The sequence below is a fragment of the Lepidothrix coronata genome, unplaced genomic scaffold (assembly GCF_001604755.1).
Source record: "Lepidothrix coronata isolate B3197 unplaced genomic scaffold, Lepidothrix_coronata-1.0 Scaffold122, whole genome shotgun sequence".
Classification (NCBI taxonomy): domain Eukaryota; kingdom Metazoa; phylum Chordata; class Aves; order Passeriformes; family Pipridae; genus Lepidothrix; species Lepidothrix coronata.
The window spans coordinates 1,284,655-1,308,855 of record NW_016690302.1 but is presented as its reverse complement, the minus strand read 5'-3'; the positions used below and the strand labels follow the sequence as shown (position 1 = coordinate 1,308,855).

The window sequence follows — 24,201 nt, the reverse complement described above, 5'->3', positions numbered from 1 at the left end:
CCAAGCAGCTCTTAGATCAAAGTTTGGTCACAGGGCAGCAGAGCTGTTCTAACTGACAAGAAAGGTTTTGTCTTTGGGCAGCAGAGGCCACAGAAAAAGTTAAAAAAAACTTGAGAAAGAACCACATTTTCCAATAAATTTGAGTGATGCACGGTGTTATATCAGAAATGCTACAGAATACACAGAGGCTGTGCTGGACAAGGTGTTATCATGTGCACAGCAAAATCAACAACAGCAATCACCCAGCACAGCAGAAGTGACTCGGCCAAAATCCTCGTGCAAGTCACAGACCAACCAACTCACAGGGCACTTCTGACTCTGGGAAGTGTGGAGTTTTAAGAATTGGTTTTGTACTAAGCCAGTTCTTTCCCTGAATCAATGTGACTACACTTCACTGCAGTGGCTTTTACCACCTGCCCAATTCCTGGAGGTTGCCCCAACACTCCTTCCTTTCCCAGCCACACAACCTTTACAGCTTCCCTGCAACAGCTCTGACACTCATCTTAAAAATCTGGCAGAAAATTAAACTAAGAATAACAAAAAGGGAACAAGAATAACAAAAAGGGAAGTGTGACCTTTTTTGGGGGCCCAGAGGCAAGGCAGGGGGAGAATATGATGGGATTAGAAAGGCAGGAATGGAAAAACTGAGACAACAAAAGCCATGAACTACACTATTATCTTCATTATTATGACCTACATCATTATTATGATGATGATTATTTGAGTTGGTCACATGCCACAAAGCCTTTCTCAGTTCAGGTTATCTGACCAAAGCTCTGTATCAGGTGTGGGATCTGCTTATTTATGCAAGTTGTAAAACTTAAGTAAGTAGATATTTGCTGGGCTGCAAGAAAAGATTAATTCTAAGCCCAGCACAAACAGGGACATGGATTGGACCTGGGTCTTCTACTTCCCTCAGAATTGTGTCTCTTGGATTATCAGCCCCACCACAGGATTAGAGGCCTCCTCCTGCTCATCACTTGCCATCAGGAGATGGAAGGGCCACACATCGTTAAGGTTCTCAAATTTAACAGTTAAACCCACATTTGGTCAGATTTTGGGTTTGATAGATCAGTATTTTCTGAAGAACACTTCAATATAGAATTCCTAAGCAGCCTGTGGATCACACAGAAAGAGTTTTCCTCCGTTTCAAAGAGCCAACAATAAGGAAACTTCCCTTGCAAGTCCCAGAAACGCTCCCAAGTGCAGAGCTGCTGCTTTAATCCGGAGTTTTCTCCAAGCTGCAGGGACAAACAGGCTGTGGAGCCGTGCAGGTGGAGCTTAGCTGGCTATAAATAAGAGCACAGTTTGATCTTTGGCTCTGCCGAGGCTGGAGGGCTGCCAAGTGTTTCTGGAAACTTGGATGGAACAGAACAAGAACAAATATGATAAAATGAGCTGGGCCTGACAATGATTTATAGAGTCAGTGATCATTGCTCTGTGCTCACAGCCTGCACTTCTGGAGTAATGTTTCACTTTGCAATAAACTTTGTTTTTTCCATTCCTAAGGCTCTGTTCTCCCTCTCATCTAACAGGGATTGAGCATGGAGAACCCCTGAGCTGCAGCAGCTCCAGCACTCCCAGTGCAGCTGATGGAAAAAAACAAGGAGGGGGGGGGGAAAATCTACGCAGGAAAGAAAAAAAAAAAAAGGAGGTGTTTGCCCTGTACAATTTAACCATGAATGCAGAGAAAATGGGTTGAAATATGAACACAAACTTCCTGAACACAGGGCAGAGCACTCCAGTGTTTGTTCCAACAGTCAGTTCCCTAAACAAAATTCACTTTTACGACGAGATAACTGTAAAACTTATCAGGGAAGAGCGACTCAGGCTTTTCCCTGCCAGTGTCAGCACATGACCCCCCTTCCCTCCCTGACTCCAGGCAGCCTCCTGACCACAAAGGTTCTTTGTTGGATGGTGGGATCAGCTGCAAACACGGGTTTATGGGGCCTGGCTGAGCCCTGACAGAGCTCCTGCAGGAAGGTTTGCACAAGGAGAGAGCAAAGCCCCCGAATTCACTGCAGCAACTCCCTGAAAGGCTCACAGAGGAACAAGAGCTTAAAAAACTCTCCCCAGCCAGTGCCTGAATTATTAAAAACACCAAGAGACCACCAAAGTTCCCCCTGTTAACCAGCTCTGTTTTATAACACCAATCTCACTTTAGTAGAAGCTGAACAAGAAAACAACCCTTTTATTTTTGTTCATGCCTTCAAATACTTTATCAATTAACCACCTTAAAAATTCATCCATTCAAGGACAGAAAAAAAAAATCAACCACACTTTCCTCCTATCACTTTTCCATGAGTAATTCTATCTTGCACTGTACCTTATTTTTTCACTTATATATTCATGTCTCTATATTTTCATTTATATCCCCAAGTCTCTATTTTTTCACTTATATCCCCACATCTATATATTTTTTCACTTATATATTCATGTCTGTATATTTTCACTTATATCCCCATGACTCTATATTTTTTCACTTATATCCCCATGTCTCTATCTTTCCATTTATATCCCCAAGTCTCTATATTTTCATTTATATCCCCAAGTCTATATTTTTTCACTTATATCCCATGTCTCTATATTTTCATTTATATCCCCAAGTCTCTGTATTTTCACTTATATCCCCAAGTCTCTGTATTTTCATTTATATCCCCAAGTCTGTATTTTTTCATTTATATCCCCATATCTGTATATTTTCACTTATATCCCCAAGTCTGTATTTTTTCATTTATATCCCCANATATCCCCATATCTGTATATTTTCACTTATATCCCCAGGTCTATATTTTTTCATTTCTGTATCCATGTATATATTTTTCATTTATATCCCCAAGTCTATTTCAATTTATATCCCCATGTCTATATTTTCATTTGTATACCCCTCTTTATGTATTTTCTCATAAAGTTCTATACATTGAACAAGGCCCCACTGACTCAAGCCTGTGCAAAATTTACCCAGTGCAGCACATAATATTTGGTCATAAAGATAACCTTTTTAGGGGAGGAAAAACAAAAAACAAAACCAAAAAAACCCAGCTAACCAAACAAACAAAAACCCCCAAAACCAAAACAAAAAAAACCACAAAAAAACCCCCAAAACCCAACAACAACAAAAAAAAAATTAAAAAAAGAAAAATCAAAAAAAAAAAGAAAAATTAAAAAAAGGAAAAATTAAAAAAAAAGAAAAATTAAAAAAAAAAAAGAAAAGAAAGCAAGAGAAGCAACATGAACTTTAAAGGCTGGAGGGAATAAATCATTTCCTACCACTTCATCCTCAGTCCAACACTTCTCAATCAGCTTTGGCACAGGTTTCTTCACCAGGCGCTGCAGGGCCTTCCCAGCATCGTAGTTGCTTTCATGGAGCTAAAAAAGGAGGGAGACAAACAGATCATTCCATGGAATTTAGCAGGGAGCTGATATCTGGGAGAAAAACCACCACAGGGAGCCCAGGTGAGATGTTCTCTGCCTAATTGTTTTTCCTGTGGATGTCTGAAGTGAGATTTAAACAGGTTGAAGGGTAATTGGGGTAATTTTATTATAAAAGAAACGCCATTAAACCAAGTGTGTTTTCCCTTTCCTTCCTAAACCTCTCCCAGATAATGTTGGAGCCCATAAAGCACTGAAAACTTTCACAAAAAAATATTATTTTTACATTAGCAATTCCAAGAAAAATTATGAGGAGCTCCAACAAAGTGTTTTTCAAAAGGAGTTGTCTTTTACGCAGCTAGTTTTGCTCAGATCAGTAAAATCAACTGGAAAAAGTAACACACAGGAGGGACTGCAAGTCATGGGATGTCGAGTTTACCCATCCAGAAAATTCCCTTTATTTTTATTGCACTGCAAAGATCACCATGGTGCTGGAAAACAAGTGTGGAAGGGAACAAACACCTCCAGAGAGCAACCAGGGATGTCCAAGCTCACCTCACCCTTTCAGAGTCAGAGCCTACAGTGCACCTGAATTTCTCCCCCAAATTCAGTATCTATAGGATCAAAAGTAGACAGGAGACATGAAAAATCAGGGTGGGGTAGAAAAACAACTGCATGGAAAAAAGCATTAATGGAGCCCATGAGAACCTCTGTCTCTTCACTCGATAGGAAACTGCAGATTTAGGGCCTGTCCTGCCTTCCAAGTGGAATTTTAAGCACTGAAGGACTAGAAAGGAGCTTGCTCTGTGTCTTCTGAAAATGCTCTCAAAGAAAAGAAATATTGCTGGGATGACAAAAACTGAATTATCTTCCTACACCATTTGCATCCCAACTTCCCTGCACAGACAGGAGGTTGTTTTTTTAAACACAGACAGAGCAGAGCAAACCTTCAGAGCTGTTCATGAGCATCACAGAATTCTACAGAAGACCCTCAAAGGTTTCTTTACAGCAGGGAACACCAAACCAGGGCCCTTATATTGCTTCTCTTGTCTTAACTCTTCAGCAAAACCAGCTTTTGACAGTCTCTAAAGCCAATCCATTTGGAGGATAAAACACGTTAGAAATCACATTGTTTTCTTCAATGAACAAACCCTTGCACATGAACTTGAAGGCATTAAAAGTAACAGCTCATTTATTCCATTTGCTGGTGAACTCTCAGTTCAATAGTTTTGGGCCTCCTTTAGAACACCTGAAGAGCTGAGTCCCCAGAACACAACTGGATCAACAATTATTAGTGAACACTGGGGTCCAAAATGAAGAGGACCAGGGGAGCTATAAAAGCAGGTCCTTTGCACAGACCTCTCAAAAATAAAGCAACAGTCAGGGGGCTGAACATGATGCCAGCTGAGTTCCAGAAGAAATTAATACAGGATGGGTTAAATTCACACAAACTGCCTCAGATCTGCTCTCACCAGGAACAAATCTCGAGCTGCTGAAGGTGCTCTTCCACCTCCACCAGGTTACTGGGGCATTCTTTATTTTTGAATACTTAAGGGAATTTTGAAGGAAGTGAAGTACTTCTAAAAATAAAAGGTCACTCCTGGGCACAGACCTCTGCCCTTACACACAGTGTGTTTTCACCTTCCTTAACTGGAGGCCTGAACACACTTTTTTTCCCCCTTACCAACAAGTAAAATAACACCAGCAAACAGGGTGTTTCTGCAGTGCTTGAATAATATAATGGGGAAAAGAAAGAGTGGATTTCTATTCATGTTCAGCTTTCAGATGGCACCTCCAGAGGAGCTGCAGGTACTTGGGGCAGGAATTACAGGCAGAGTGACCACAGCAAACGAGGCTTCAACTTCCAAAAGTGATCTAAGCCCAGGTAAGAGCAGAGAGCTGAGCCTGCAGTGCTCAACCACCGCCACTGACTTCAAAAAACCAAAAAAAACCCAAGTAAAAAACCCAAGTTTCAAGCCCCCTGTGGTATCTGCAATACCCACTTACAGGCATGGAAATAAGACGTTGCCTTTTCTGCTGGGTACACATTAATTTTCCTCCTTGTTTGCGCTCCGGCACTGGGAACAAATCCATCTTAAAGCAAAAAAGCACTGTTTGTTTTGCCAGCTCACCTTGCAAATGGTTTTTGGTTTTTTTTGTTTCCCTGTGCATTGCACTACCCAGAAGATTTTTCACTTAGGCAATGTGACAGTGTTGAAGAGAATGGTGCTTCTGTTTCCCTTCCCTCTCTGCTCCCTCCCCAGCACCAGGAATGCCAAAGCCTCTTTGGAACTTGGAGGGCATCTTTATTTTGCCTCAAGGACAACACGTGTTTTTTTCCCCTGGCAGCCCTTAACTGCCCAAGCAGCTCCATCTCTGCAAACAAAATCAACCAGACAAGCCCAGAAAGAATGGCCTGGCCTGACAGAAAAGTCAAAGTTTACAGGCCACCAAGACCGTCCCAAATCAGTGACAGAAAATACAAGCATTGACTTCTGACCAAGTAATTATATTAATAATATAATAATCACCAAACCCATCAGCACAGGCAGGAAAGAAGAGTCACCTAACAGAGAAGACACACGTGTGAAAACAGACCTGATAAAGGTTTAGAGTCTCCTGAAAAATGGTACTTTTAGCAAGTAAAAAAAAAAGGTTTTTAAATGCCAGGAGCAGGATAATGCAGCAGGAAGGAAAAATATTTTCTCTAAGTGCTGGAGTTAAATTTACGTGTCTCAATCTGGCTCATTCTCTGCTTATTACTTGCAGTCATTTAATGTATCTAAGCACTTTATTGGCAAGATTCAAACATATAAATAACAGCTAATGATGACTGCCTCTGGGTTCATTAACTTCTGGTTGAACTTCTCAAGGTATTTCTATAAACACTGGGTTATTGTCCTGTCAGGTGCAGAATCACCACTTCCAGCATTAACTCTGCCATCTCTGTTTTGCACCACCGTGACTTTCTGTCAGCCCACAACTGCAACAACAGGAACAGAGGTGCTTTAAACCAGAAAACACAGCAGCTCCTGCATCACAGGATTAAAGAACAACTCTGAACGTGCACACGTCCAAACCCCTCATTTCTATTACAGCAGCCATTAAACAACAGCAGATCCCAGGAAAGGCCTATTACCAGCCAGGCTGCACATTCCCACAAGGTTTCCAGTCCCTGCTCCCGAGCAGAGCTGCCATTCCTGTCTGTGATGCTGCAAATAAATTCTCCTCTGGCACGGCTCAGCTGTCAGGCACCTCTGGGCTGTAATGAACCCATGAATTACATCTTGCAGCTCTGACATCTCTGGGCTTGCTCATCAAAATATTGTTCTTCAATTGTAATTTATAACTTAATTTAAATGTCCCTTTTACTGTGACCTTTTTAGCTCAGAGTGCCATTGCATCTGGCAGCTCCAGCTCCAGCAAGGCATCCTTTGGCAATTACAGTCATTAGGAGCTGCCTTGAAAAGCCCATCTCAGTTGGGCTGCATTCATGGCACACTGTTAAATAATTGCAGTCCATTAAGAACAGTTACATTCCAGGGTCCTTTTCTCCAAGGAAAAATTGCTGCTGTCTGGTGGGACAGTATTATTGAACTAGTTGGATATGACAGAATCCCAGACTGGTTTGGGTTGGAAGGGACCTTAAAGTTCATCTTCTTCCATCCCCTGCCACGGGCAGGGACACCTTCCACTAGCTCAGGTTGCTCCAAATCCTGTCCAGCCTGGCCTTGGACACTTCCAGGGATGGGGCAGCCACAGCCTCCCTGGGCAACCTGTGCCAGAGCCTCCCCACCCTCACAGGGAGGAATTTCTGCCAAATATCCCAGCTAACCCTACTCTCTGTCAGTGTGAAGCCATTCCCCCCTGTCCTGGCACTCCAGGCCCTGTAAAGAGCCTCTCTCCATCTTTCTTGTTGCTCTTTCAGGTCCTGGAAGGCCACAATTAGGTCACCCTGGAGCCTTCTCTTTTCCAGGCTGAACAACCCCAGAAAGGATTGTTCAGTCAGAACCCACTTTTGTGGGGATACAGTCACATCTTTGTGGGGATACAGTCACATCTTTGTGGGGATACAGTCACATCCAGCATTTATAGGGCAGCACTGGAATTCCAGAGTTCACCACATCCCAATGTTGGTTCTTCCATGGAACGACCACTGGTCACAGACAAATCACATCCCAGGATGAGAGAGAAGGGAAAAGATGAGGAAAATGAAAAGCAGGATGAGGATTCCTGCCCTGTGCCTGGAGTAGCCCTGACTTTGGGTGGAATAACTCCAACCCAACACCTGATTTAACACAAAAATGTGATTCAGGCCACTTCCTTCAGAAGCAGAGCTGACAAATCTCAGTTGGATGTGGATATTCCTCATAGCTATGGGCATCTTGCCCTACTGTGAAAATGGAATATGCTCCATTTAATTTTTATCAGCCCTGGCTGATACCCAGCAAGACAAAGGGGCCCTTCAGGGCATCTGGTGCTCTTGTCTTGTTGGGTATCAGATAAAACCAAACCAAAAAAAACCCCCAAACCCTCAATTTCCATCTCTTCCCCTCAGTTCTCATCTTTTTTAAGCATCTAAACAGCTCCAATGGCTTCCAAATGATCTAAGATGCTACTGATAAAGGTTGAAAAGCCTGGTATTTGTGATGCAGCCACTCTGCACACACTGGTACTGCCAAACAGCCCAAAATCCAGCTGCAAAACAGCTGTGGGGCACTGCAGGCATGGCCAGTGCTCCACACACACCCAGGGCAAGAACTTGAAACAGCACTTAAAAAAAAACAACTTCCAGAAAACACAAATATTTTTGCATACTCCCCAAAAACTTTAAAAGCAATCACAGCAGTCACTTTTGACCCTTTTTATCTGCCTGTTTCAACAGTTTCTGTAGAAAGGCTTTCTGACTCATCTAGCAAATAAAGTGCTGAAGTTTTTCCCCTAAGAGCAAGGATAAGGATGAATGGAAATTCAAAGTGGCCAAATTGTCTCATGCACTAGAGGTGGCTTCATCTCCCAACGTGCCCAGGCAGAGAGCACTGGCCCCTGAAGTGCTCCAGTACCTCGTTTGAACCATGAGAGTAAATGTTAATTAAGACTCATCCAAAAGGAAAACTGGTAATAATAAGAAATGCTAACATATATTTAAATAATTTTTTTTATGCTTTCAACCTTGTCTGTAGTTAATGAACAAGAAAATCTGGTCTAAGGGCAAGTTAAAACAGGGAGTAATTTGTCTGGGTGACATCTGAGTTAGAACTGCATTTCCTTCAACTGATATTACACTGTCATGTTTGTCACTCATAATGACATGTTCCCATGTAACAGTGTGATGAGAAGGCAGAACAACACTATTAGTAAAGAGAGATTTACACAATATTAGCATATGATTGTTCTGTCTTCCCTCCATGTAGTAGTACCTGAGCTTCAGTGGTTTTTTTTTCCCCGTGTGAGGATAGATGAGAGTTGCTGGCTCTGATTTCCCCAGCAAAAATATCACAGCATCAAATAACCAAAAGCTCAGAGGTTCTACTCAAACACCAGGTCTGCACATGGGCATGCCCAGATTCTGGTCTAGGGGTTGTTGTTCCATAGAACTGGTTCTCACCCTCACTCCTGGATCACAACAACAGGTCAGGCAGAACACTGGGGATGAAATATCACTCTGGAGTTTTTCCAAACCCAGCACAAAGCAGTGAATTAACTCCTCCTTGAGCTGGGATCTGTGAGAGCAGAACTGCACAACCTCTGACCAGCAGGCACAGGTCAAAAGGATAACTGAGGTCAGGAGTTTCTGACACAGAGAGGATCTTAAACCACATCTGAGGCTGAAGCAGAGCTCCTGAGGGCACGGGCAGAGAGATGGGAGGGAGGGGAAGAGCTACCCCAGGATTTAGCCCAGCTCTCACCCCACACAACCCACCAGCAGCAGGCTGAGGTTAAACATTCACCATGGCACACCTTCCCACGGGTTGGCAGAGCTGGGGCATCACCTTTCCAACACAGAACTTTCTGAGCTCGTTTCTCACCACATCCTGTGGTGAAAGCCTTGCAGGAGCTGCTGTGCCCTCCTCCCCCCCTCCCAGCCTGACCCCAGAACTCATCAGCAGGGCAACAAACTCCAAAATGAAAACTTGCTTTCCTTCCTAAGGGTTACAGTGACAAATGTGGCAGCAAATCCCAACAGCCAAACAAAGGAACGGGAGCTGGAGTTTTACCTGGCACGTTAAGTGAATAATCATTTCAATGAGGCTGAGATATAAATATAAATATATATGTCTGTATGTTGCACTGTGCCTTCCATGATCTTCATTTCTATCTGGTATAATTAACAATAAATCATTCTAGGGGCTTGCAGCACCTGTTATTACATAAATAAAACACCAGCAAAGGAGCTTGTCAAGACTGATTTATGTGAAGTGCTGCTCTGAAGTTTATTGGATTTCCATAATAAGAAATCATACCCTATCAGTTTCTTTTACATTCATCTTCTGGGTTGCATATGATAATTTCTAAACAAAAACACAACTTAGTGCAGGTTAAGAGTCTCACAAATTATTTATCAGATAAATCTGATCCATTTTAAATAGACAGTGAGAGATAAAAAAGAGGTGCCATTTTGTCAGGACAACAAATTTAACTGTTTTAAGTCAGTCAAAAAAGCAGGTTCTCAGAAATAAGTCAAAGTTTCTTAAAATATCCCTGACAGAACTATTAATTATTAGGAAACTCTTTGCTAGAAAAACTCCAAGTGGACAAGGAAAGTATTTTCTAAAATAGATGTGCAATACAAAGAGAAAAGAATCAGAAGAACACAACCAAAATATTTTGGGACTAATCTAATTCAGAAGCAAGAATTCTACAAGTGCAACTACAGACTCCTCGGGCTGCTGAGTGATTAAAGGGGGTAATTAAAGTAGATGGCAAAGCAGTGAAGTTAAATGAATTTTCTGCATTAGTCTTTTATTATAGATAAGGGGAGAGAAACTCCAATTCCAAAAGCTCTTTGATGATTTTTGACCTTAACAGGAATTTTAGTCTCTGAGAAGGATGTTAAAGAACAGCTCAGCAGGCTCTGGAGTGGTGAGCCAGCAGGATCAGGTGGCATCCATCCCAAGGAAAGGCAGGAACTAAAATGGAACACAGGTAAGAACCTGAAGAGGATGTGCAATAGAGACTGAACTGCAACACTGATCAAACAGCATAAAAATCTGCATCACACAAAACCTTTAGGAAAGGAACCAAAGGACTCGCATTTCTACACTCCCCTCAGTTCTGGGAAGCACTGAGAAATAACACCTGACTTTGCAGAAGTCAAAGTGAGAACAACAGGGAAGGATTTAATTTGGGTGCAGAATTTGATCTTGGATTTCAGCTCATTACACATTCAAGTGTGTGTATTTGAACAAGAATGAAAGTTCTGGCACTGTTTACTTAGTAAGTATTACAGGGGAACACTTGAGATCTTAATACTGTTTTACTCCTGCCTGTTGCAGGATGAGAACTGATGCACTCTCTGAAACACACAACATCAAACAGGAGTGGAAATCAAATAAAAAACCCCAAGGCAAGTGGTTTTGATAAGCTAATGCTACACAGGGAACATTCTCCCTGTTAAGAATGCAGGCATTTGAACCTCAGTTAACATTTCAGACTGGCTGGACTGAATGGAAGGACCAACAGCTGGGTCAGGGGCCAGCTGAGAAAGTCACAGTTCCAGCAGGTGGACCTGACCTGAGCACACAGAACATTCCCTGGGATCCCCTTAAAGGCACCACCCAAAAGTTCAGCACTGAAGTTCCACAGCTCAGAAAATGAGTTGGTGTTTGAAAGGAATATCCAGCTACCATCAGCCTCATATTGTGATCCCTAAATCTGTTTTATCTCCTGTTTTAGGCACTGAGGAGCCCAGAAATAACTGGGAAGGCTGTTCCTCCCTGCAGGAGTTGTACTCACTGTGTTGAGGGCGTTCAGGGTGGTGTCGTCACGGGAGGCAGCGACACAACCGTCCTCTGTGGATCCTCCATCACACATCCCTGCAAAGGCTGCCATGCTCCTGTGGAGTTTGAGGGCAAAAGAGTTGACATTCCTCAGCTGCTCTTTGATGCACACATCATGAGAGGCATAAAGAGTGTATTTACAGCTTAAATCATGAATTTTGGGGCCTTGTGATACTGTGGGAACGAGGAGAACGAGGCACCGAATGCTGGTGGTTATGGAAAGCTGAGTCACCTCAGCATATGGAATAATTGTTTCATAATTAAAATCCAATCTAATTGGGTTTCATCAGTTAAAAATCTGCACTGCAGTAGTACCAGAGCCTGATGAGCTTTAAGGAAGATACAACCTCCAGACATGAGAACAGAGGCTCAGCAGAGACAGCAAACTTTTTGCTGTCATCTTAGTTTTATTATGTCAAAAAACCTAAACTGAACTGCAGATTCCCCAATCTCTGAATTCCTGCAAGCTACAAGTAATTTACTAAGACTCTGAATTACTGTGAATCTACCAGGCAAACCAGAGATGTGTATGGAACTGAAATGCAAACTGGAGCTCCAAACATTGACTCTGAAGGAATCCTGTGCTGTCACGGCTCTTCCACTCAGAGCAGTTCCTTCCCTTCTTCCACGATGCCCATCCCACACTGGATCATGCCAGCACACACTGATGGCTTTGCATTTTAAAGCCAAAAGCCACAGCTGATGCAAAGATGCCTTGTTGGCCCAACAGCAAATCTGAGCATTCTTGTCTCCAACGAAATATTTCAGCACCCACATTATCCCAAAAGAGAATAAAGGAGGGATCGGATCCCACTGCACGGACACAGCACCCCACATTCCCCCTCCAGCACGACCCAGGCACTGCAGGATTGTGGCTGGAATTACCTGGCTGCCCTCAGGTACATCAGCAAGTCACAGTCGTTGACTCCTGGCATCCACACGAGCTCTTCGTGCTGTGTCACCGTGTCACCGTCCGGGGAAGGGAAGGGCTGCAGGTCAGGGAGCTTGGCCTGGGTAAAAACAGGTTCAGACAGACATGACAGTTCTTACCTAATGTTAGGAACCTTGTAAATTCTCTGCAATACTATGATCTCATAGATGGAAGATACTCAGGCAACAGGTGGTGAAGCTACTTGATCCAAGTTTTCAGAAGTTTATCAGGAAACTGGGTCATCAAGCCCCAACCCATTCCCTTTATTCAGCATTTCTTCCTCCAGAAGGGCAGCTCATTTCCTGACAATTATGCAGGTTAACACCACTTCTCAGCCCACCACACAGACCAAGCACGTCTGCAGAAATATCAGAGCTTGAAAGGAAACCATTTTGTACTGCAAACACAGCCCTCTGTTGTACAGAAGTCAAACACTGATGGACAATTTATCCTCGGAGACAGCGACTGCATTTGTAACAAAGATGCTGCTACAACTCTGCTTGCCAGGCTATAACATACTCACAGAACATACTAATAAGAGAGAAGGCAAGAATGTAGCTACCATATGTGTCCCATTTTAAATCAGTAAAAAAACCCCACACATGTGATACTAAATTTAAAATTAAATCCTCGGTAAATCATTTAAACTCTAAAGAGAAACAAAGACATTTCCTGAAAGCGAGATAGCTCAGCAAAATGAACCCTGCCACTAAATAAGTATTACACTACTCTATCCAGAGACCCAATTAGCATCTTTAGTCATCTACTGCTATGAGATGAGATAGCTGAGAGCCTCTTCAGAAACAGCTTTTAAGCCCTATAATTACCTCCTATACTTACAACGCTAAACGTATTTGAGAGGCAACATTTCTACATAACCAGTAATTACAAGTCACAGGTTCAGATGTCTTTCATGTTCTGCTCTTTAATCTGTACTTTATTTTACTTCTTGCCTGGGAAAATGGATATGTCATTGAACTTCTCTTCTGGAAAAGGATAAGCCAGCATTATCCCCAGCTGAGGTTTCTGGAGGAGCGATGTGCTCCAGCAGCCGGGGGGGCTTTGCACAAATCCATGTTCAGCCTCCTGTACCCTTGGAATGTGCTTGATTACTGGAGTCACTCCCAAAAGCAACTTCCTCTTGAGCACAGAATCACTGAGGTTGGAAAAGGCCTCCAGGATCACCGAGTCCAACCTGGGACCCATCACCACCTTGAGCACCGAGTGCCACGTCCAGTCTTTCCTGAAACACTTCCAGGGATGGGGACCCTCCACCACCAGGGCATTAATTAGCCAAAAGCTGTCACAGGAGAACATTCAGTAGAGACCCTCTGTCCTCCTGTGCCTGTGAATTTGGGGAACTGCAACTCCACAGCACATTTATCTTCACTGTGTCCTTGTTTGCTGTGATGACACAGGTAACACTTCGGGGTATCTGTGCACTAAGTAAAAACTGACCCAACAACAGCCTCCAGCATCTCTAACACACACTGTTTAAGGAAAAAGAAGGCAAGAGATTCATAAAAAACTACCCCCTGGGGACCTCAGGGTTGTTTCTGGGTTCTGCTGGATGTCCTTTGTGCTCACTGAGGTGGGTGGAGGGAAGTGGATCCATATCAGGATCCATATCAGGCCCAGGGTGCACAGGAGACCCCCTTACACCTTCCACAGACGGAATCAAACAACAGGACAGAGAGCAGCAAATACCACCTTCAGCCTGACTTCCCACCAGGGCCACCACAATCAACCATTCCTGGATCTTAAGACGACACCTTACACTAATTAACAGGCTGAGAAGAACCCTCTCAGTGGTGACATTTGTCACGATGTACACGGATGCTCAGCAGGTGAGGGAGAGAACAATGCAAGTTTAAAGCATTAAGCAAGCAAGGATTTAACAGGGTTCTAAATCAGTGGACCTTCTCCCTGCTCTGGTTTTTTTTTTTCCCCCATCCATAAATGCATCTGGTAATTACACCTTCCAGCACAGGTGACTAATGCCTGCCAAAATATTAGATGACAATTTGAGATGAAAGTTGTTTTGAAGGTACCATTTACAGTGCTCTTATTATAACTGTGGAAAAGAACAGCACGGGTTGAATTGCCAAGGACGTTTTTCCTCTGAAGCAAAACATCCTTAAGAATGTTACATAAATATTTACTTTCCCTTGTTATTAAACAACATTTTTCAAAGGGTCTGAATGAATATTCATCACTTGGATGTGAAAATCCAGTACTTGGACAGTGCAAAGTCAATTCTACAAGTAAAGGAGAGGATTCAGTTCCCAGTGACAGATCTGGCTCCATGAACCACAGTAAGTTGTATGTTAATGCTCTTTAGGAACAGATTATTTTCATTGCTTATGAAGGATTTCCCTCAAATTAGCACTAAAATATCAGGCACAACTACAGTCTTAACCTTATTCTGCTTCCCAGTGTTGGAACACGCTCACCTTTCTCAATTCCTATTTGAACAATCCAAAGGACTTAAGGCACTTTTTAATTTCCAGTAGATCTCACAGTGCTTCAATCTTATTCAAGAATTAACCCAACAGCACTTCTGCTAGTAAAAATCATTAATATATCAACATCTGTCAGAAAACCCTGGGCTCAGGAATTCTAAAGGACTCACTAAAGTGAGTCATCTAAAGATGATTCTAAAAAACTCGCTGGATTTGAACACATGTAATTTTAAATAAGCATCATCTGAACAGATCAAGAGGCAAAAGCATGTCCAGATGTTGGGATACAAACAAAACCCCTTACCTGATGGCTGGGTCCAACTCTGATTTCACCTTGGGTACTGTTTAGCCTCCTAAGATATAAAAAAGAAACCAGCAATGAGAAAGAATTGCAATTAATAAAATTCAGGGTCAGGTTCTGTCATTTCTTTTCATTGCATTTCCAATGCAAATGGAAGAGAAGCAAAAATAAATGTTATTAAGAAAACAAGGGGGGATACAGTCAGGTGTACACTGAGCAAGCTGGTCTGGCAGGAGGTGTCCCTGCCCATGGCCAGCTCCAAACCCTGCCATGCAGAGTCACCTTCCAACAAGCACCTGATCTGGACAAATCCTATGATCCTTTCCTTGTTTCAACCCCAAACTAATGCAGACAACATGGCAAGTATTATCCCTCAGTAAAACCACCACTGGGCAGCCCAAAGCATAAATCCCATTTGATGCCAGAAAGGTCACTGGAGGGTGTTTTTTATGTGATAATATCATGTCTTTATGAACACTTTCACCTCAACATTTCAAAAAGGTTGTTTAAATAGGTGTATTAAGTTCAGCTTCCCCTCACTGCCCATTCTGAACTGTAAATCACCAGTGCCCAAGGGTGGATCTGAACAGGTCTTACCCAGGAGAACCTGTCAGACAGGAATAAACACTGGGTTTGTAACACTCCATCCTGTGCCCTGATATTTTGGCAACGTTACCCTTCCTAGGAAGCAAATCCACTCCAAAATATAATGCCAAGAGCCTCCTGACAACAATGAGAACATGTCAAAATGTTTTCCCCCCCAAATGCATATTTTTGTGAGACACAATCTGACACTGTTCTCTTGTTTTCAGGTTATGCAAAGGAATGACTGAACTAGGAAATCAATTTTATATTTACAAAGTTACACATTAAATACCAGGGTACGTTTTTTTTCCAGCTACAAGGTGTCAGAATTTTTCCCTGTGAGGAAGGAAGGGGAACCTGACAAGAGAAAATGCTGATGGCTCTTCCTTTATTCCCAGGATTCATTTTAAAGCCGTGCACATCTCTGCTAGTCAGTGCAAGTCAAACCTAAAAACATGCCTGGGCAGTGGCTGCCAGCTCCAGTTCTGCACCTCAGCCAAGGGTTGCACCAGCAGGTTTTGTACCTGCCCAAAAAATTGGGCTGTTTTCAGTTTAAATATGAAAAATCCCAGCACTCCAAATATCCCCCCAACTCCCAACTTCTTCCAGTAAATATGATAAATACAGCATTTAATAACCAGGGCTGGAGGATCCTGTAAGGAACTGCAAAGTTAAAAGCAAAGTTTTGGATGGGACTTCTGCTCCCATGTATTCCCATGGAAACTCAGTGGGGTTATCCAACCATTTCCCACGTGAAATGTGGAGAGAAACAGTTCTGTGTGCCTTTCCATCACCGTTTTCTGATGATGTTCACACCCTCCCCTGCCCCAAAGGTGAGGACAGGGCTGAGTGGAGCTGCTGTGCAGGCTGCTCTCCATCCCACTCGGATTGTAGAAGGGCACAAAGCCGATGGCTCTGCCAGGGCACACAAGCTGTTCCATAATTTTCACTGGTTCCACGTCCCCAGGAATGGGTTTCAGACGGAAAAGAAAATTCTCGTTACGGAAACTAAAAGGCACTGTAGGTTTTAAGCTAAATTATATTGGTGAGAGCAATTACAATGAGAATGGAATGGCATCCTGTGTTTATTCCATGGGAAAGGGGGAAAAAAAGGAGCCAACACTGTATATGAAATGTGCCACAAAAGAAACTGCTGTAACAAAGCAGTATCCATAGCAACAACAACTTAATATTTCAGTCCTCTTCAGCTGCAGTGGATTAAATATAATGACAAGATGTTCCCTTTGAAAAGTAACCTGTTGCCATGACAACGTTGTGTTCTGCAAAGTAAACAGGGGCTGGTCAGAGAGGAGATGGAAGCCTGTGCTGGAATATCAAAAAGGCAGGAGCTGCTGTGGCAGAGCAGGGCAAAAGCAGCAGGCTCTGATCCGGGAGAGGCTTGTTCCCAACAGCTCCCGGAGAAGAGAGAGGATGTTCAGTTCAATAAAGCTTTGTCCTTCCCGTTCTGAAGCAACAGGGGAGGTTGGAGGTTCAAGGCCAAAGGCAGCAGCGCTGAGAGAAAACAGTTCAGAGGTGAGGATGGGAAGGGACTGGAGGCAGCACAGGCTGGTGCAGAGCTTTCATTTACCAGCTTTAGGAAGAAGAAAGAGGAAGAAAGGTTGGGCACAACAGTTCCTGCACAATTTCCAATCCAGAAATAAGCTTAACCCTCTCTGTTTATCCCCTGCCTTCCTGTCCACACCAGGTTCGCCCCATTTAAACCAAGGGTGGCACCACTGGCAGCTCTGTCCATGAAAACGTGGCACTGCAATGCCAGGAAGGACTGGAATTCCCAGATGGAGCTGCCATGAAGCACAGAAGGACAGCTCTGGGGATAACCTGGGTTCAGGACTTGCAGCACCAACCACTGCTACAGCATGGCCAGAGCCAGGCAGGATTCAAGGCTGGGAATTCCCAGCAAAACTCTGAGTTTGGGGGCAATGGCCACAGGCACTTGGAGATTTCTGCACGGACTCCTCTGCACAGCTCTGCCCTGCCCTTGATGTGAATCCGAGTCAGTCCTTCCCCAGCAGGAGCAGTGAAGACCTTTGGCAGGTTCTGAGAGGAACTACACACGAGGGGGACCTTCGGGGTCAGGGACGGCGTATCCGAGGTGGAACCTTCGGAATGGTGCCACTGCTGCTTTCATGATGCCCTTTTTACTGCCAGGGTTCAGCAGGAGACATGCAGGCAGTAATTGCACGTTTTTGAAGTGACTTGCATGCCTGAGAAGGGGCTGAGGGAGGTGGCACTGCTGCAGCATCACACTGAACCCACTCTGTTCTTCTTCCCTTCATTACACCCAGCAGCAGACACGGTTTAATGTCCTTCTGCTGTGGCCACCACGCACTCAGTGCTCTCCACCACTGGCTCTCAAACATCTGCCACCAGCCAGCAACAGCTCAAACCTCAAAAAGAACTCAGTGATACCATTAAGTTTAAAAAAAACCAAACCAACCCACAACAAAATACCAAAACAAAATACCAAAACAAAACCCCACAACCCAAACAGCACACACGGGCCAGAGTTCTGTGCTACCCACTGAACCACTCCGGGCATAATCACTCCTGAGTCTGTGTAATGAGGTGATCCCTAATTAAATTAGAGGGATGCTTCCACAGAAGAAGGATTTTGAACTGGCCAAACGGCTCAGCCACAAACCACCTCTTGAACAGTGTTTCTGAATCTCTTTGAAGCTCTCCAGAAATAAAAGTTTTGAAAACCAACTTGCTGGTGGGACGTGGGCAGGTCACCAACACCAACTTCACAGCACAAAAGAAGTTTCAACCATTAAACTGGAAGCTTTATCAGCCTGGAGCAGCTCTCCCCACCCCGGAATCCAGCTGGAGGAGGGTCAGGGCTCTTGGAATTGAGCCCAGGACCACCGGGACGGCGATTCCTGTGCACTGAGCCATCCCCAAGGGAGGACACGTTGTTAGCTAAGGAAGTGTGCAAAACCAGCTGGAAGAGGTCATTAATTTTATATGACCAAAGATTAAAAGAGAAAAGACACAGCTCAAAGGCAGAATGTGCAGGGGGTGGGGCTGTTTGCTTGTTTTAATAAGCAATAACAAGCTCTAGCACTGAACAATGAATCTGATGAGACTTGGGGTTATTTACGAAGCCTGGTATGAAACTCAATGGCTTTACTAAATAAAACCATGTCAGATATGTGCATTATAGACATAATAGATTATATACTGCAATTATACACTTAGCAGATATGTAACCAAATTATTACTGGTCACATAATCAGTTACATCAATTGAGAGCGTGAGGCAATTCCTAGATATTTGTGATTTTGGTAAAATTAATACAAATCTCGAGTAGTTAGGAAAACAAAAGTCTCAAGGAAAGTTTTGGGGTTTTTTTAAATCCTTTAATTCATATAATCCAATACCCAAGACGAAGAAACCCTGCTCTTCAGAGGCAGTTCTAAAAACATCTGGCAAGGATCATTTTGTTCCACCTCCAGAGGGACAAAAACGGGCGAGAACAAAAATTACTCCACTCCAACTTCAGCTGATTAAAAAATAGTTTATCAGGAACTGAAAGTGATTGGCATTGCAGGGAAGAGCATCTGCTTATGGTCACTGTTGGGAGACAGGGACTGAGCCAACTGGAGCCCCAGTTTTGACCTAAGATTATCTTATGCACGTCATGTTCATACACTACAAAAGGGACAGGCAGGCTCAGGGCACTCAACCTTTAACCAAAAAAATCCCACAACTACCACAAATACCTGAGTTAAATATCTAAGAATAACAAGCTCCCTGATTTTCACCTGTCCAGCTTGCACTTGGCCCTTAAACCTTTTTTTTTTAAGCAAGATTTTAAAATCCATTTCATAGAAACAGTGTCTTAACCCTCAAAAAATATCCTGGTCAGCCCCTCTTAAGCTGAAGTTTCATCTAAAACCTGTTGTAACAGTGGGTTATAATTAAAAAAAAAAAAATGCAGGAGGACTTTTATGTTCTGAGTGAAATATCCACCCTGTATTTCAGACAAATGAACTTATAAGGGAACGTTTTCAGTGATTGCTCAATGTCAAGTAGGAATGAATAAACATGTCCCAACACTTGGCTGTTGAGTGCAGGCTCAGACCTGCTCCCTGACTGCAGAGCCACAACCTGCAGGAAGCTGGGGGCTGTCCTGCCCCGTGCTGCTGTTTGCAGAAGGAAGTAGTTGCCCAAGTTTGAGTCAGACAGGAAAAGCCCTTTTCAAGATAACGTTATTTTTCATGTTTAAATAGGAGGGGGGGAAAAAAAGCCTATAGAGAGTCCTCAGCACTGTGCTCCACTCAAAAGGTAGGATGGAAGTGACCATAATTCAGCAGAGACAAGTTCCTGCAGAGGAAACAAGTGTTCTCTGCACATTGGAATTACCTGGGTGGGTGATATTTGCTGGCAGATTTCACTGATCACCTCTCCAAGACTTGTTTTCCAATATTTGTTCACCTTTCAATAAGGATCACACCAGTATTTTGATCATAAGTTCAAAAAAAAAAAAATCATATAGTGGAAACTTGCACGGTTGTGATGCAAAGCTGCACAGTGCAAAGGTTTTTATCTGGTTACATGGGATTTTAAAAGAACCAGAATGTTACTTATTCAAAAGTAACACTTACACTGATAAGGAAACGTGTAAATGAATTCACCATGGAATGATGTTGCTTTAAGTCTTTATCCTGAACAGTTTCCAGAATAGCCAGGCAGTACCTTTGCACTTCCAGAGCAAATATGCACCATTAAAACAGAACAAATACCACAGTGGCACCATTTTTTTTTAGCACAGTCTCAGTTTCTGGGCAGGACAGTGAAATGAGGCAGCAACCTTAGCAGGTAATTTTTCCATAAAGCTTCCTCAGGTCCCAGGCAATGATCCCCCATTTGGGCTCCTGCTTGCACAACACAAACCTCCAGCTCCTTGAACAGCAGACACAGGGAGAAAGAACAAGGTGAGAAGGATGTGAAGCATAAAGGAAGCTTGAAGATATCCCTGGTTCTGCCACACACCTGGAGATGCAAAGCTCTGATTGAAACCAACTGCAGCCTGAAGAATTGGAAGGCAGGGGGAAGAGGTGATCTGAGTGATTTATGCCTTGAAAAAAGCTAAAATGAAGGCAGAACGAAGGGAAGAAACCATCAAATACTGGGCCATTGCTTCTTCACCCAAAGGACAATATACAAGCACTTCCCATGATATATTTGTGACTTCCAACAGCTCTTTGGAATGGCACTGTAAGTCACCAGAACACCCACCAGTAACCTCTCAAGTGGGGAGAATCCTCTGGGCATCCAGCCAGCCTAAAATTCACCTAAAATTCACCACCTGGAGCACAGCCCAGGCTGACCAGGGAGGAAAGAGGCTTTTCAGGGCACGAAAGATCTTGCCAGTACCAAAACTGCTCATATCACACAGCCTTAGTCCTCCTCACACCAAGGGTTTTCTTGGTTTGGCTTTTCTGGGGGAAGGTTGTGGGTTTTAGAGGTTTTCTTTAAGGTGGGGGGAGAAGGAGGTTGGTTTTTTCTCTGTGCTGTTGCCTTTTTTTAAAAAAAACAGGTCCTGTACTACACACAGACCTCAGGAGCTGCTTTGGTTATAAACTCCAACCCCACAGGTGGTAACACAGGTGACAGACATTTGTGTTGAAACACAAAGAAAGGAAAAATTGAGATCTCAAAAGCACTGAAGGTCTGCTGTGAGAGGAGCATTGCCACAGGGAATACAAATATCCATATATATGCCAGAGGCAGGAACCATCTGATTCCACACCAGGGCACAGGCACCTGAGGCATCCTGCAAAGGGGAGGTCTGAGAGCCAAAACATCCAACATCACATCCACAAGTTCTTGTGCAAGTGATTAGTGGAGAATGACACATCTGGCATGTTATTCCAGCTGTATTTGTTTTGCCAAATTTAACGGTCCTGCTTAACAATCAGATTTTGTGGCTGTTATAACCTAGAGGTACTTATTCCACCTGTGCTATTGTAAATCAATCTCACAGTTTTTAAAAATAAGCATGACCAAATGATCATGTTCAGCTTAGAACTGGTATTATTCTCAAACTTTTCTTAAATGCAGGCACAACTTGCCACTGAAAAGCAGCAGAAAGGAGATTGCTTCATACCCTTCCCATATCTCAATGCATTCTCTTCTGCTTTTAAGTCAACATCAGGACACAAGGTGCCATATCCCTGTATCCCTGCAGAGCACTGTCATATTCCTGCCTGTATTCCAGTAGCTTCTTTATTAGGAATAAGAATGTTTCCAAAGCTTAGGCCTATGGAGACACCTCTTTAAACTATGAAGTGATCCAGCCAGGCTGAGTTCAAGGGAATTGGGCTCTGTCATCATTAGCAGGGTTTTGCTTCAGCCAATGGCAAAAGTGACCAGTGATCCACATTAATTAGGAGTTCTTGATTTTTTATGCTCTACAGGTAGAAAAGGAAATGGAAAAGGGAATGAAACTTGGGATACAATACAGATATGGACATGGCACTAACGTGGGCAAAATTCTGCTGGCTTATTCATCATTCATTCCTCAGCTTCTGACAAGAATCATAGAATGGTTCCAGTTGGAAGAGACCTTAAAGTTCATCCAGTTCCACCCCCTGCCATGGGCAGGGACACCTTCCACTAGACCAGGTTGCTCCAAGGTCCATCCAACCTGGCCTTGAACACTTCCAGGGATGGGGCAGCCACAGCTTCTCTGGACAACCCGTGCCAGGGCCTGCCCACCCTCACAGGGAAGCATTTCTTCCTAATATCTATTCTAAATCTCTGTTCTGTTAGTTTAAAACTGTTCTCCCTTGTCCTGTCACCCCCTGCCCATGTGAAAAGTCTCCCCCCAGTGACACACACTGTGCAGGTGAGTGACAAGGTGTGCAAGGCTAAAGGCCAACCAGCCTTCTGCTCTCCAACTGCAGAGATGTCACTGTGAGCAGCACAAACACTCCTGCCACCTTTAAATCCACACACTCCAGTAACTCCCAAACAAGCTGCCCTGGTTGAAGGATTTCCCCTCAGCACCAGCCCCTGCAGGGTGAGGTCAGTTCTGCAGGCAAGGGGCTGACAGAGGATCTCAACAGGACAGCCCTGTTTTGTTCAGACACTCCTGAACGAGAACACGCTGCAGAATCATGTTTACTCCCCCCAACACACCCAAGTCCTCTCAAACCCATCTATATTTAGCAGTGACACTGATGGCTGCCCCACAAGGACCTCAGAGCCAGTTAGGACCAGAGCCCAAGCCTTACATTTTATTCTGACCAGCCTCAAAAGGGGTTTTGCCAGCCTGATAAACCACCGTGGGTGCTGCTGACACGGCTCTGCTCCCTGACACAGCACAAGCTCTCAGTGCTCGAGGCAATATTGCTGCAATTTAGATGCACAAGTGTCACCTGCATGTGACTGCCAGGCAAAGAGACCCAGGCTGGGCACTGCTCCTGAATACCTGAGCAAGTGTCAGCAGGATCGCTGCCCCTCCATCACCGGGAGAACCACCCATCCTGGGAGCGACCAATGGACTGTGCTGCTGATCCACGACCCTCCTCTGACAGCATCCAAAACAGGCCCAAACATTCCCTAATCCCCGCTCCGGCAGCGCTGCGGCTGCAGGGAGAGCCTCTGCAGCTCCCTCCAGACCCGGCATGCACACAGCACCACCGAAATCCGAACTGCACCACGAGGAGAAGGGGGAAAAAAAAAAAAACAAAAACAAACACCAAAAAATAAGCCCCCACAGCTCCAGCGTTTCAGTCCATGCCCCCCTCGGACCCCCTTGGCAGTGCCCTCATGCAACGCTGCTGAGATTTATCGCAAGGCTCTGAGGAACATGCAACAGCAATGGAATGATTTTCATAAACATTGCAGAAAGTCACAAACAACCGCAAAAATCATCACTGTTTCGGGGAGGCCGGAGTGATGTAGCCTACCTGCAGGGGCTGAATGGATCGTCCATGACTATGACAGGCGCCTGCGGGTTCGGATGTATCCCCGAACCCCCTAGTTAACAGCTAAAAACTCTGCCTTTTCCACTCTACCAACTCAAAATGGAGGCAACATGCAGGCTGAGAGACCTCGGCGAGCTTTCACTGAGCTTGTGCTGTGACCTAAGCCCGCACGCAGAACGCAGAAACTTCGCCCTCGGACTGGCGGCACTGAGCATGTGCTGTGACCCTCCCTCAGCACGCCCGGGCTCTCGGCGCGATCAATCCCAACGCGCTGTTTCCGTAAATAAAGCTCGGAGCAGAGCCGCTCACACCCCACACACACACACACAGATACAGACACACACACACACGCCAAGCTTGTGTGCAGGGAAGTGGGGCCTTGGCTGGGGGATCCCTCACGGCCAACGCCGGAGATCCCGCCCCGGCCCCCGCGGCGGCTTCTCCCGCGCTCCCCGAGGCGAAACGAAACGCGCTCCTGGAAGCCTCTTTTTTCTTTTCTTTTCTTTTTTTTTTTTTTTCTTTCTTTCTTTCACTAGGTCGTCATCAGCTTTTCGAAATTAAAAGGCTCGGATGCAAAAGGAGAAGCGTCGCA

General features: G+C 44.2%; 1 protein-coding gene across 6 annotated transcripts in view; it reads right to left on the bottom strand.

The window, feature by feature from the left end:
• The window catches only part of RERE (arginine-glutamic acid dipeptide repeats), a 166,537-nt gene that overhangs the window by 65,052 nt on the left and 77,284 nt on the right, over positions 1-24,201 (bottom strand). For 5 of the 6 annotated variants that reach the window (XM_017825722.1, XM_017825717.1, XM_017825721.1 and 2 more), the window contains exons 7-10: positions 15,070-15,118; positions 12,258-12,382; positions 11,329-11,428; positions 3,271-3,369 (exon numbers count right to left, since the gene is read on the bottom strand). In XM_017825722.1, coding sequence (XP_017681211.1) covers positions 3,271-3,369; positions 11,329-11,428; positions 12,258-12,382; positions 15,070-15,118 — 373 coding nt within the window. Of the gene's footprint in view, positions 1-3,270; positions 3,370-11,328; positions 11,429-12,257; positions 12,383-15,069; positions 15,119-23,591; positions 23,789-24,201 lie in introns of those variants that run through there. The other variant, XM_017825723.1, reaches the window with a different exon arrangement.